Source organism: Ammospiza nelsoni, chromosome 2, assembly GCF_027579445.1.
Source record: "Ammospiza nelsoni isolate bAmmNel1 chromosome 2, bAmmNel1.pri, whole genome shotgun sequence".
NCBI lineage: Eukaryota > Metazoa > Chordata > Aves > Passeriformes > Passerellidae > Ammospiza > Ammospiza nelsoni.
In genome coordinates this window covers 86,290,032-86,304,814 of record NC_080634.1, presented here as the reverse complement: position 1 = coordinate 86,304,814, position 14,783 = coordinate 86,290,032, and the positions used below count along the sequence as shown (strand labels likewise).

The following is a 14,783-nucleotide window of genomic DNA, read 5'->3' as shown; positions in this document are numbered from 1 at the left end:
CAACAGTCAACTCTATCTGCAAATTTTGTTGCCAGCTGTTTGCCTCCTGCCTTTGCAAGTTTTTGAGACTAAACAGCATGGGGAATAAAAGAGGACAGGGCATGCGGAAGGCCTGAGATATCTGGATAACCGAGGCGCTGCTGCAGGAGCTGTGAAGGATCCCTGGTGCTGGAAGTCAGGGCCAAATATCTGTGGCCACCTCCACCAGAGCAAGAAGGCAGGGAGAAGCCAGGCCTTCGGGGAATCAGCTTCTCCAAGGGCCACCGTAGTGGGGAAGAAAGCTCTTCTCCCTCTTGTCCCTCCCTGCAGCTCTTGGAAGAGGGGTGCCGAGCCGCTGCTGCTCGGCCAGCCGGCACCGCCGGCCCCGGGGAGAGGAGGATCCCGCGGGGCCCGGCCGCGCAGCCCGCCCCTGCCGGGGGACCAAGGGGCGCTATAAGAGCGGCGGGAGCGGGAGCGCTCCTGGGAGCAGGTACGGCCGGGGCGGGCTGGGAATAGCGCTTCCTTGCTACCGTGAGTTACTGATGATTGTTAGTGCTGCTTTTCTCTCCCGCGTTCGCGGGTAGGCAGGGTCCCGCACACGCCGTGTGTACATGACACGGCGGCGCACACACGCACACACAGACACGCACACACACGCACACACAGACACACGCACACCCACACACACACAGACACGCACACACACGCTGCGCCCCAGCAGCCGGGCATGCGGGGGCGGGCCCGCGGCGGAGCGGCCTTGGCCTCCCTGTGCCCGCCCGCACCCCGATTCAATCTTCCCTCTCTCTTTTATTATTCCCTCTCCTTGGTTTTTTTTTCTCTTTTTTCCTTCCCCGTTCCCGCTGGTGGCTGGCTCCCGCAGGCCCGGCGGGGCCGGGCTGTAACGCGGTGTCGCTTCCCCGCAGGCCATGTCATCTGTCAGCATCGAGTGCGTGGCCGGCGAGGGCTGCAGGGTCGGCGAGTCGCCCGTGTGGGACGACAGGGAGGGCGCGCTGCTCTACGTGGACATCACGGGCAGGAAGGTGTGCCGCTGGAGCCCCGTCACCCGGCAAGCACAGGCCATTGCCCTGGGTAAGGAGCCCTGGAAACCCTCCCGATGTGCGGGAGCCGCTGGAAACCCTCCCGGTGTGCGGGAGCCCTGGAAAACCCTCCCGATTTGCGGGAGCTGCTGGAAACCCTCCCGGTGTGCGGGAGCCCTGGAAAACCCTCCCGATTTGCGGGAGCTGCGCGCTGGCGCTCGGGCTCTGTCCCTCGGCGGCTGCACTGGCTCAGATCTGGAGACCCTTCCCTACAGCCGGGGTTTCCTCGGTCACCAGCACACTGGGAGACACTAGATACAGACCAGACCTAGTCCTGGGGACTTTCCTTATGAATTTTTAGTACTGGCTTATGTTTGATCTATTTACTCTCCCTGTAAGTTGTCCTCAGCTCGCTCTCTTTTACTCGTACTTTGTCCCAGAGGTGAAGTTCTTCTGTTGGTGCCTGTAGTAGTTCTGATGTGAATGATCAGTGCTCATAACATTTTCTGTATCATGAAACATTTTCTATATTATGAAAGATGATTTCCAATAATGCTTTAAGAAGTTGATACTTTTTTAAGGTAGCGGTGTCGCCAGCTAGAGTCTCAATGGCTCAAGTATTTTTTCCAGAAAGGAAGAGATATGCTAACTCACATTACAAAAGGATTGCAGATTTACTGCTGGATGTGATAGAGTAAATATTTGTGTTGGGAGACAGCTCCTTAAGTGGTTTCAGTGCAATTTATTATTTTCACGTGTTCAATAGCACTTGGTGAAAATCAATTTTGCCTACCTATAAGCTGTTCACATTATTCACTAGAAACTGATCTGGGCTTATCTGCCCTCCAAATTACTGTAGTTGCCAATTTCAAGATGAGAGAAGGCCTGATGGTGATTTTGGAAGTGTTGCTTCCCAAACTTATTTGCTCTTAGCTTAGCTGAGGGAGTGTGCATCTCCTTTTCCCCAGACTGATCTACTCTCACAGGTGTAGTCTTTTGCTTGCAATCTCTCTGGAGATGTGGAAGGGAGAGCAGCTGAAGTAGCTCCTGTTTTTCTTTTATTTTTTTTAAATTGTTTCCTCTCTTTAGTAATAAACCAGTTATGATTCATAGCTGTGTCTTTGGGAATGCCACAATTAAAAGGAAAAAAACAACCCCCAAACAACTAAAGAATGCCATGTGATTATAGCAGCAGGCTTCCAAAGTGGAAACTAAGAGAAATTATTAATTATTGAAGATTTTAATAAGAAAATTACAACAACCCCATGCTAGAAACAACTTAAAATGCCCTTTATAACTTTACATGGTTAGAAAGAACTTTCAAATGCCCTCAGCTGCTAGAGCTGAGCTTGCAGTCGGATGTTCATCTCCAGTGCTGGAGATGGACAAATAGCATTCGGATTTCTGTCACGGTGGTGCTGCTGCCAGGGCTCCAGAGGGAAGGGGCATCCTGAGCCTTGAGCAAACAGCTGGGAAGGAGCAGTTCCTCTTGTACCCAGTGGTGGCTAAGTGTCTGTGAAAGTATTACCTAATTCTATACCCCTGCAAAGCTATAAATACAATACATGTTTTGGTTTTAAATTAGAAAATTAGTGATTAGTGCCATTCATAGAAAACACTATGCTAGACTTGGTTGCCCTGCCTAAAGTTATTATTCCTTAGATTGCATCTGATTGTAGGCTTTTACAGAAATGTTGTCTTTGCACTCACTGTTTTCTTTTACTAATTCCTTTATAATAACATGTAATTGAGGTTTTATGCATAATAGCTCAAGTGGAGTCATGGAAAGTGAGTGTGAACTAGTTTTCTCTTTTGTTTGAGCTCTTGGGGAGCTCTGCCACTCCTAGGTGTGTTTTTGGTGCTGCTGGAGGTTGAGTGGCACAGCAGAGTGTGGTACAGGGGTGTCTCTGCCCCGTGTGACCTGTCCCAGTGCAGAGATACTCTGCCCCTATCATTCACGGCTCATTTACACAGGAGCTGTGCTAAATAAACACCGTTGCTCTAGAGCTCTTATGACAATTGATTTTTCCCTTGGAGAGAGGACAGCCCACACAGTAAGCAATTGTGAAAAGCATATGTTCCTGTCCTCCTTTTTATACTTATTTTTTTTCAGTAAAGCACCTAGCACAACTAGGTGCTGGTAATGATTATAGCTCCTGGTAGCAGTGGTAATACTCAAATTCATGTGACATAATCTGTTTCTATGTATTTAAACATCAGTTTTGTTGGTAGAAAAGTAGGTTGTTTCTCTTGCCTGTGGTTTTGCTGAGTTCAGTTGGCATGTCTAAAGAGGGCAGGAAAGAAATGTCTCTTCATGGCGCATCTCACTTTTCAATTTCACCCCGTTTCCAGATGCTCCTGTGAGCTCCGTGGCTCTCCGTCAGTCTGGGGGTTATGTCATCACCCTGGGAACCAGGTTTGCTGCTTTGAAATGGAAAGAGGAGCTGGTAACCACCATTGCTCAAGTGGACAAGGACAAGGCAAACACCCGGTTCAATGATGGCAAGGTGGATCCTGCAGGGAGGTATTTTGCAGGTATGCCGCAGTCTCTTTCTTCCCTCTGGTGCTTGCTGGGTTTTGGTGATAAGAGTCAGTGATCAGTTGTAGATGCAGCAAGTTTTCCTTCACAGTTAAATGGTGGGGATTTTTTTTTTTGTTTTCTTCAAACAGAGCTTAAATCCGCTTACAGATTTGTTTATATCACCTGGGCACTGTCTAATCTGGACTGTTTTGATAAAAAGAGGCTGACTACACCGAGCCTGCCTAGTTTAAGATACTGGCCTTGCCTCCTTCCTGTCAGCTGCTTGATTTGAAGGGTGCCAATAGAAAATACATTTCCAGTGGGAAATTTATTATATTGTGTGGTTTGTTCTCCGTAACTCAGAATATTGCTTCTAAAAACTAAGGGACAATTCATCCCAGAGATGAGAAGGCTCAGGGGATCCCACCTGTATGTATCCCACCTGACTGAGGAGGGAGTAAAAGAGATGGAGGCCAGGCTCTGCTCAGTGGTGCCCACTGAAAGACCAGAAGGAGTGGGCACAAGCTGAAACTCAGCCAATTCTGTATGAATGTAAGGAAACTCTTTTACTGAGGGTGACCAGACAGTGGAACAGGTTGTCCAGAGAGAGTATGGAGTCTTCATCCATGGAGATCTTCAAGGCCCAACACTGGTGGGAGGAACCTGTGGTGTCTGACCCTGCTCTGAGCAGGGGGTGATCCTGGATGATGCCCAGAGGTGCCTCCAGCCTCAGCTGTGATGCTGTCCTCCTGATTTTCAAACCACCATTCTGTGCTTTGCTGTGTCATTCAGTCCCAAGACCTGACTTAACCTGCATTTACCCAGCCTCTCAAGAGCCAGTCTCAGCTGCCAACTTCAACGTGTAAAGATGAGATTTGCTTTAAAAGAGGCTTAAGTGTGAAACTCATTCTGAGGGGAGGAGGTAATTTTTTTTCCACTCTCTCAGCTCTACAAGGCATTAAGATTGATTGTAAGTTAAATGCTGGCCACACCTGTCTTAATATATGAGTGACTGAATAAAACATTTTGCAGGAATCATGCTGCACACCATTTCTGCTGCAGAAACATTCAACAAAAGAACAAAGGCTGTGTTTTGCCACCTTCTGCTAAAAGCAAGCACTTCGGAAGTCTGCCTTTTCCTTCTGTTTTTAACTCAGTTTCTTCCTCAAATTTCAGAAGCCCCCCCTTTCTATGCTGGCAGTGTGATCACCATGGTAGTGAGAGGCTGTCCCCAAACGTGGAGAGGAGTCCATTGGCTCTGAACCTGCTTTTTCCCCTTTGGCTGTGCACAGGTACGATGGCAGAGGAGATCCGTCCTGCCGTGCTGGAGAGGCGCCAGGGCTCTCTGTACACGCTCCTCCCCGACCTCTCCGTGGTGAAGCACTTTGGCCAGGTGGACATTTCCAATGGGCTGGACTGGTCGCTGGATCACAGAATCTTCTTCTACATTGACAGCTTGTCCTACTCCGTGGATGCCTTTGATTATGACCTCCAAACTGGAAAAATTGGTATGAATGGTTGTATTCTAAACCAGTTGTTTGTGCCTGAAGGTGGTGGTGTTTGTTTCTGCTCTGGTCATTACACAGAGATGATCAGAGCTTTGGGGGATGACCAGAAGCCATATTAACCTCTGTCTGCATAGGCTCCTGGCTCAAACCAGTCAGGGTCGTTTGGTAATACTATAAAGTATTTAAATTGGCACTTGGAGTAACAATCTGTACTACTGTTACTAAACAAAAGGCATATCTGATCTTGCAGCGAAAAGGACAAAGTGTATCTCACCTGTCTCTTCCCGTGGCTGCGTGTTTCTTGTTACTGGCAGCACAGGCAAAGTGACAGCAAGCTTGTAGTCTTGCACAAAACCTCTGCTAGCTTCTCTAGATATTTTTTCACTCTTCACCCTGTTTGTTTTTTTTTTTTTTAATACAAGTTACTAAAGGAAGATTCTGCAGAAAGAACAAGGCAACAATGGTAGCAGTAACTCAAAGCTTCCTTCGTTAATTTAAAACAAACCAAAGCCTTGAGGGCTTCTACAAGCTTGGGCAAAAGAAAAATTCTGGTGACTTGGACTAGTAATTTGCTTTTGAGTACACAGGCTGCAGTATTTTTCTTTTAGAGAGCCCAGCCAATTTGATGTTTAGTTTTACAGCTCTGAATTTAAAGCAATTTTGGGTGTAGCACCTTGTCCTAATGTCTCTCTGCCATGGCTTATATCTGATTTTTTCCCTAGGAAATAGGGTACTTCTCTCTCTCACTCATTCTTGCTCGCTCTTTCTGTGGGCAGTCTGACAATCCCCAGCAGCAAAAAGGAAACTCATTAAAAGTGTTGCTGCAGATGAGGAGCATTGAAGTTGTCAGAGCATAAAATAAACAATGTTGGAAAGTTGGGTTTAATTTTCTTTACTAATAGTGGATAAAAGTCCAGATAGAGTTGTTTGTTTTTTGGTCAATAGTATGCCTTTGAAATTGATGCTTTATCCCCAAACTCTGTGTTTATGTAATCTCTCAGTTTGTAGATCTGAAGCTCAGTTTTGTGTTGAAACAGTGACTGTTGGCACGTTCCAGCAAACTGTTTGAAAAGTCTCCAGCTGGAGCAACCCATACTTGAAATTATTCAAACTGCTTTTAAAACAAGTAATTAATTTTATGAATATATCTAACATGAATTTATTCAGTTATTTCATTTAATATTGTAAGTAGGGAACACGAGTGGTGCACTAGAAATGAATGCCAGAAAGAAGGATTATACTTTCAATGGATAGAAACTGATCCACAGGCTTTCATGCTGAGAAACAACTGTCTCAGGAAACAAACAGGGCAGCAGACACAATCTATTTCTTTCATGGGAAAAAAAAACTCAGGGCCTCAGCACAGCTTTTGAAAATAGTAGCACAAATAACTTTGCTGGGCTGTGACTGATAAAAATTTTAACAACTGTCTCACTCAGTTCTGTGGTTTTTCTATGCTGCAGGCAACCGTAGGAGTATATACAAACTGGAAAAAGAGGAGAGCATTCCTGATGGGATGTGCATTGACACAGAAGGCAAACTCTGGGTGGCTTGTTATGATGGTGGGAGAGTGATTCGCCTTGACCCCGAGACAGGTAAGTCCTTGCAACAGATGGACTGGAATTTTGTGTTAAACAAAACAGAACAAAAAAACCCCAAAGAAGAAATAAAAACAAAGCGTGAGGGGTGGGGTTTTTTCACCTCACAGAAATAGTGTATCTACTCCTTTTTAAAAACTGCTTTTTTCTTTTTTTTTTCTTTTTCTTATAATTTCAAACAATTTTATGTCCCTGATCTAAAAAATTACCTTTGTAAATATGTCTCCTTTGTTCCCAGCATCTGTTTTGTTGGAAAAGATAGTCACTAAAGAGACCATCATTCTGCTTGTGAATTGTTTGTGTTAGCATCCTCTTGCATCCTCCAAAATTAAGACCAATGTTTATCTCATTGATAAATGGGAAAGATGACTTAAAACCATTTTTCAGTCTTATTTCTTCAGCTTAGTATATTATTTTGGGCAGCCTGCTGGATTTTATTACAAGTCTCATGGGACAATGATGCCAGCAACATCTTTTTTATTGTTGGAAGTTACTTGCACGATCAATTTTGCAATGAAATAATTAAAAAATGTTTAATGGATTCCACAGCATTTTATCATTCCCGCAGTAATGTCTTGGGTGTGCCCATTGTCTGGTCTGTTGTTCATTGCTGCTCTCATTTGGACTCTAGTGATGTGCCAGGGATGATTTACTCTGGGTAGAAAACACATGTAAAGCACTTAAGGGAAATGAACCACATTCACTGCAAAGGGCTGTTGGGTGGCAACGGGAGCATGATTTTGTCAGATCCCAGACAGCACAAGTTTGCATCATGCAGCAGAAGAGAAACTGCACTGGGATGCCTCTGGAGCCTAGCAGAAGGCTTGGGGTTTTGTGGGACTGTGGGTTCAGGGATGCCAGTGCCCTGTGTGCAGTGTGCAGCAGACCCTGGCACACGTGCACCAGCCTTGCTTCTGACTCTGCTGGAACTTCTACCATTTTTGAGTCTTGTTTCTTCAGCTTAGTGTTTTGTTTTGGGCAGCCTCCTGGCTTTTATTACAAGTCCCATGGGACACTGTTGCTTTCCCCCTCACCTTTTGATCTGTACCCATCCAAAGTCTTGCCAACCTGTAGGAACTCTCCAGTTGTGCAGAGTCTGCACCCCAGCTCAGGGAGAAGGAAGCTCCAGTTGGGAGATGCCAGCAATGCTGGGACTTGTCTCTGGACCCACATTCTCTTGCTCTGGTGGGCAGAGCATTCCTTGGTGACATCCACCAGCCCTCTGAATACCCTCCTGATGTAGTAGATTCAGTAATTTTTCCTCTCTGGTTCACTGTTTCTGCCTTTTTCCTGCCTTTTATTTTCCTTCCCTTTTTCCACTTTTTCTCTTATTTTCCTTTTCCTTATCCCTTTTGGAGGTGTTTTCATATGGGAAAGCTAGAAGGAATAGTGTCCATAAGCAGATGTGTAGGGATAGCAGGAATATTGATGGCAGAGTACATATCCCTGATGCACTCCCAGTCCTTAACTCTGCTCACAGATGGATGAGGTGCTGATGTGTTGGTAGTGCATTTCTCAGTGTACTTCTCTTCCATGAACCTGTTCTGTCTCCCCCTCACCCCTGTCATAGCACCTGCAGAGAACAGTGTTGTGAAGTTTCACAGGGTAACTGTCCATGTCAAAAAGAGCCACCTTTTTTTGTGAATATCTCATGCTTACCTGCCCTCTCACGCTATCATTTTGAAGTAATATCTAAAATCTGCAATTTCCTGAATTCTGAATGAATTGTAATTATTTAGGGAGATAACCCAGTGAGGTTTGAAGAGAATTCTATGAGAGCCTCTTTTAATGCACAATAGCCATTAAGTGTGGCTTGAATGGCTGTCAGCCAGTGCAGACACATCCACCAATAAAGACCTCATCCAAAGCACGTGAGAGGTTTTCAGGTTTCAATGACAACAAAGCCTGGACTTTGTTTTTAGGGTAATGGGACCAGGAAACTTGTTTGTTTGACATCTTTCCTAAGTGAAGGTTTTGAGGATCAGGGTGAAGCAGATTTTCAGGTCTAGGCTTCCTTAGCAGAGATGGCTGCTGCCTTTAGATTGAGGATGTGCTACAGGGAAGGGCTGATGGCTGATCCCTGGGGTTTGCAGAGGACTCAGGGGATGTCTAATGTACAGGTTACCAAGTCCTGTCACAGCTTCTGGTCACGCAGTGACCTGCTACTTTTACTCTTTAAATTGGAATCCTGCAATCATTAAAGCTGGAAAAGACCTCCAAGATCATGGAGTCAAGCCATCAACCAGCAGTGCCAAGTCCACCCCTAAACCATGTCTTTAGGTACCACATCTACATAGTTTTTAAATACTTTCAGGGATGATGATCCCACAACTTCCCTGGACAGCCTGTTTCAATGCTTGACAACATTTTCAGTGAAAAATTTTTTCCTAATGTTCAATCTAAACTGCAATTAAATATTTTATAGTTCTTCCTAATGATTGTTTTCAGCATCATTTGACATTTATAGTGTCAAAAAGATTTGTTATATTTGTCTCTTCAATAGAGAGCAAGCACAGAGTAATACTCCAGATAGATTGTAGAGCATCCAGGTGCAGATTTTCTTGAAACTCCAGGGAGACACTTCAGAGCTTTGTAAATGATAACTTCCAGGCTGTTATCCACTGAGAGCACTCTACACCTGCAACCAGGTTCTAGCTCCTTGTCTCTGGGGCTCATGCCCCTTTTCCTACAGTCCATGTTTTTTCCTTTTGAATGCCCTTCCTACTTACTTTCTCCCAGACTTGTTGTTAGTCACTTTCTAGGGTTCCCAACGTCCTGCTATTTCAACACATCAGTAAAGTTGGTTGCTGTAAGGGGACCAAGCCCTTTGCACATGCAATTGGGAGGACAGAGAAATTACACATATTTTAAGGAAATTCATGTGCATATTTTTAGAAAGAGAAATTAATTCACTTGTAGGTACATAAAATAGGCATAATGGGAATAGGCTGTTATTGCCCAGAATTAGCAGAAATTTTGGAAAAATCTGCTGCAAGATGTCTCAACAGCCTTCTGGTTAGGGCTGGAGGCAATGTGTTCACTACCCTCATTAAGACCGTCGTTATTTGTTGGCATAATAAATGTCTAGTATTATTTATGGTAGCACTGATTTTCTATAAACATCACACATGTCCCATGATCCCTGTTTTATGCAAGCTTGATTTGGAAGACGGTTGAAATTTCAGGAAAAACTTCTAGGAATTAATCTGCCCTAACCACAGGCAGCAGAGGTGCAGCAGGAGGTGCGCCTCCGTAGCGCTGCGCGAGGTCTGCTCGCTCCAGGCTGCTTTGTAGTTGAAAGTAGAAAAGTCAGCAGGTCTAGGGCGTGATTCATGTGACCTGTTTTAGAGAGGAATTCTATCCCATTTCCATTGACTCCATGGACAGCCTAGATGATGAGCTCAGATACGTGTTTGTGCTGTGGATGTTAGCATTTAATTAGAGGACAAGCTGGGATTGAAGTGGGATTTGTCGGTGATACCTGAAACTGAAACTTGTCAAATGGTACATCATCAACAACAGGGTTCGAAGAAGTCTGGTTTCTCCCTGTCATGGTGCTCATCAGTCAGGGTGGGACCTCTCCCAGCCCTGGTTCCCACTTTTGCAGAACATCTGGCTCTACAAAGGTTATTTGTGATAATTTGTTTAGATTTCTTGTTCTAAGTCGACAAACAGGAAACACCATGCATGTTTTCCTGCAGGAAAAAGACTCCAGACTGTGAAACTTCCCATAGACAAAACAACTTCCTGCTGTTTTGGAGGAAAGGATTATTCAGAAATGTTTGTGACTTCTGCCAGTGATGGAATGGATAAAGAGTGGCTTTCACGGCAACCGCAGGCTGGTGGGATTTTCAAGGTGAATGATACTTTCTCCTTTAATTTTAGAAAGCTGTTGTTTCACTCCTGATTTTTTCAGGTAGCAGAACTCCAGTTGGCAGTGCTGGGAAGCTGGAAAAAGGCAGTTGTTAGAACATTGGTCATATATGTTAAGCTGCTGTTTGTATTTTTTGTTCCTCTTGCAGAAAGTTAAACACATTTAGAGGTTTGAAGATACTTTGGGGTTTAAACTTTGTACCAGTGCTGATAGTGCAAATTTTCAATGCCATCATCTCTTTATCCTTCTCCCTCTCCCAACACTGTTTGCATTTTCTATTTATGGAAAGGATGGGTATATACTTACATATCTTAATCAGAGGCAGATAAAAGCATCTGCTTTTATTTACTTTCTAGTTAATTATCAGGAAGTTATCTCTTTAAAAAATTGTTCCACTGGGATTTGTTTTAAAGCCCTGCTCTTTGTGTGTGCATGCCGAAGGTTACATTGTGAACTGCAGAGTTAAGGCTTAGCAGTATCTAAGAGAAGAGGCTTTTGGGGAATGGACTCTGGCCTATGATTACTGAGCTTTAGAGAAAGAGCATGCATTGAAATTCCCGTCTGTGATGAGCTGATGTGTGCAAAATATAGTAGGATGTCAAGCTAGAGTACGCAGTCCTTTTCTAAATTAAAGCATGTCTAGTTTTGTAAGGAAACCAAGCACCTAATAATGGTGAATTATCACTCTATTTTTTTTTTCTCTGTGTTTTAACAGATAACAGGACTGGGGGTGAAAGGAGTTCCACCGTATCCATTTGCAGGTTAAATACCCTCTTCAGAATGGATTACAGAGGGCTGGCGTAAGCAAGACGAGTCTGAAGGTTTTATTCTGGTGTTCAGCATCTTTTGCTTGGAAATCATAACCCCATTACAATCTTTCATCAGGAAAGGATTAAAAACTACTGAAATACATGGAATATTTTAAAACTGATCTTTTTTCTCCCTTGAAACTTACTTTAAATATATGATAGTACTTTTTCTGCTGTGCTAAAAAGATTCTCATCCTAATAAGCTACTGTTGTAATTCTATTTTATGATTAAATAATATTTTAATATATTTTTATCGAGTAGTCTTCTGTCTCATTTGCAACTTATGCTATATTGTTTTACTGATTATACTAGTTGTACTGTCTCTTTTGCATATTTTCAAAGTTCCTCATAAAATGACTTTTGGTGGTCCTACCACTGTTTTAACTGTAACTTCATTTGTCCTAAGATGTTCCCAACAACTGAAACATTAATACCTCTCACTGCATCTGCAGCTTCCTTCTAACAGGCCTCAGCTGTGGCTGTGCTTAAATTAACTCTGGCTGGAATTTATCACTCCTCTCCCCAGTGCCTGTTACCATGTTGCTCATTTTGTTAAATACAAACCCAAAGTTTTGGAGTCAAGAACCATATGCTTTTCTATCCTTTGAAGATCTTGGCCTGTTTTGGGGACGTCCATGATGACAGGAAAACATTGGGCATTCTTGGCTGTTTGTGCATAAAGCACAACCTGCACACACAAACCTCCTCCAGACCCAACCTCCCCCAGAGTACAGAGAGGCAAGGCAGGCCCACATGCCCAAAAAGCCACTGCTTTTACAAGTGTGAAGGAAAGGGAAGGTCTGTTGCAATTTCTTCACACCACCTGTTGTGAATGAAAACTTACTCACTGGATTGCATTTTTGCCTTTAACTTCAGGCCTGTATGTGCTGCAACAGCTGTGATGTATCTCAGTTGGATTTCATTCTGCAGAATTTTGCTCTTGGAATGTTACAGGTTCCCATGTTAGTGCGCCTCCGTCTGCAGGTGGAATAGCTGTGTGTCCCCATCCTGCTGTGTGAGGGTCACCCACCAAGTGACTGCCAAGTGAGCCCGTGGCAGTGCATTTTCTCTCCAGGTAGCTCCAAGAATCCGCACATAATGGTTTGCCATTTCTGCAGGCTTGTTGCACTTAGTTTCTGATGGATCATCTTCTTTTTGCTGTGCCCTCAAGTGTGCAGTGGGTGACTCAGCTGCCCACCAAGGCCTCAGTGCTGCTTTGATCCAAGGGTTCAAAGATTATTTTGTACACATTACTGTTTCCCCTATTTAAATCATGCAGGGATCTGTCCTGGCAGCTGAAAAAAAAAAAGATTTAAGCAGCTACTCTTCAGTGTGGATGAGCATGAGAGGCAGTAAAGGAAGCTGGGCCTTGTTCTTTGGAGTGTCCACATCCTTCATTTATTTTGTGCTACAAGGCAATCTAAAGGCACAATCTAAAGTCTACTCAAAGCACAGTATTGAGAAAGCTTGAGTTAAGAGAGATGGTAAATGTAGCAAATTTAGGGGTCTGATCTCACTAAAGTCACAAACCTGGTGATACCTGTAACTCTGGAACCATGCTGTTGGGCTGCTGTGGTTGATCACTAGTGGAGATCCAGAGATGCAGCAGAAAATAAGTGGGCATAAACACAGATAAGCTTCCTCTGCCATTGCTGTTGAGGTTTTGTACCTGTGCTCACTCTCACACCATCTGGCAGTAGGGTGATTGCCAGCACAACAGAAAAAAACAAGCCAATCTTTTTTTATGTTGTTGCTGCATTAGAAAAGTAAGAGCAATAGCTTGTACAGGCATGAAAAAATGGGTCAAAGATTAGTTTATCAGAGTTGGCTAGGAGGCACCTGTGAGCCACAGGGAGGAGGACATGGCTGCTGGAGTCCCTCTTCCTCCATGCTGTGCATGGGTGGCACTGGGCAAATGTCTGAGCAACTCATTTCTTTGTGCTTTGTGAGTGTGAGAGCACGGGCTGGTAAAATAAGCTGCTGCAGACATTTTACAAATGAATGCCACCTCCCCCTGCAGTAAAAGCACCTACTCTTCTTTGCTGCACAGGTTTTGTGGGCTTCCCACGAGCAGGAAGAGCCAACTCTGCCAGGAGAGTTGCATTTTTAATGCTGCCGAGATGCCCCAGGAGCGCGTCTCAGCGCTGGGGCTGGAGCTGCTTCCTGCACCCCAGCCCTGAGGAGCCCAAACTGGTGCTGCTGGCGTATTTTCACTCAGGTCCCATGACTGGGTGCTGGATCTGGCAAACTGGAGCTGAGCCGTTGCCGGTTCCCTCAATTAGGAAGGCTTCCTGACTTTTGTTTAATCCCTCGCTTATTAATGGCGCTCACCTCTTTGATCAAAGATCAGCACTGATTTCAATTAGGGTTGAGCAAGAACTCAGTGACAGGAAAGGCAGTATCAGGAGGAGCAGCTGCTGAGCCCTCAAGGGTTTCTTCATCCTCATGACCAAAATCTATAGTAGTAGGTGAAGCGTAGTTGTTCCCAACCAAGCTGGAGAAAGCTCTTGTAATCCTTTGCTGGCAAAATAGCTCTGCTGGAATAAAAGCAGGCGGCACTGACTGCCTGGGGAACTCCAGTTCTTCCCATCTCGAGCACAAGGGAGGGACCAGGCCCTTCCTACAAAAGGGTGAAGCCAGGAAAAGATAAGCTTTGGTTTCACTTTTGAACCACGCTGTCAAGTGGGATATCTCTGGGGTGAGTAACCATACCTGTATCTGCCCGGGGTTTTTAATGCCTGTGTCTTTGTTAACTCTGCCTGTTAGAGTTAACAACAGGCAGAGTTAACAAGGGAGGGGGCTCTTGCCCTGAGAGCTGCAAAGGTGCATAAAAACTTTAAGAGATCAGGACAACCAAATAACAAGCAAACTTGAGTTTCTAGAGCTGTGAATGATGGGATGGATCCTCAAGGGGAATAAGTAACACAAGTATATTTTGGAGAGATATGGGGAAAAAAAGAGAAGCGATGGATTTACCAAATATTTGCAAAGCCACAAGAACAAATTCTGAGCTATTGTCTGAGCACACGCCTGTGGGGAACAGAAGACAACTATTTAAATACCACATTTTGTGGTGTGATAATGCCTTGATATTCTCCTGACTATGTTGATAAAAACTAGGGTCTACAAAAAACAGCGGGTAAGAGTTGCATCAGAGGACACAAAGCAGTGGGAGAGAGGAAGCCACACCAGGAGGAGACAAGTGGTTGGGTGTCAGCCAGGGGTACAGGGGTGCGTTGCTGCCTTTGGCCAACTTCACTAGAAACTTCTGCTTTGCAACCCAGCAACATCAGAAACAAACAAAGGGCATGGCAGGGCCAGGCTCTTTATGTTGTGGAAACAATTAATAGAAAAGCTGCTGGCTAGCAAATACATGCACCTGCTGCTGCAGAGCTGCATCACTCATCAGCAACACCCACAAAACCTTTGAGATGTGTCTCTTCCTAAAGGGACTGG

The 14,783-nt window shown here is 44.6% G+C and overlaps 1 protein-coding gene across 2 annotated transcripts; it reads left to right on the top strand.

Moving 5' to 3' along the window:
* Positions 1-269: 269 nt before the first annotated feature.
* LOC132069634 (regucalcin) lies at positions 270-11,580 on the top strand. Of its 2 annotated transcripts, none has more exons than XM_059465986.1 (7): positions 270-469; positions 903-1,068; positions 3,369-3,551; positions 4,830-5,045; positions 6,509-6,640; positions 10,345-10,499; positions 11,233-11,580. In XM_059465986.1, exons 2-7 carry the CDS (start codon positions 906-908, stop codon positions 11,281-11,283), a joined length of 900 nt encoding a protein of 299 aa, XP_059321969.1. In that variant the 5' UTR covers positions 270-469; positions 903-905; the 3' UTR covers positions 11,284-11,580. The 2 variants fall into 2 exon arrangements, with proteins under 2 accessions (XP_059321969.1, XP_059321968.1); XM_059465985.1 differs by having other exon boundaries at positions 469-510.
* Positions 11,581-14,783: the final 3,203 nt, after the last annotated feature.

Coding starts and splice junctions, on each gene's coding strand:
- LOC132069634 (XM_059465986.1), top strand. CDS start 906: ATGTCATCTGTCAGCATCGAGTGCGTGGCCGGCGAGGGCTGCAGGGTC. Junction 3,552..4,829: donor TGCAGGGAGGTATTTTGCAG/GTATGCCGCAGT, acceptor GGCTGTGCACAG/GTACGATGGCAGAGGAGATC. Junction 5,046..6,508: donor CCTCCAAACTGGAAAAATTG/GTATGAATGGTT, acceptor TCTATGCTGCAG/GCAACCGTAGGAGTATATAC.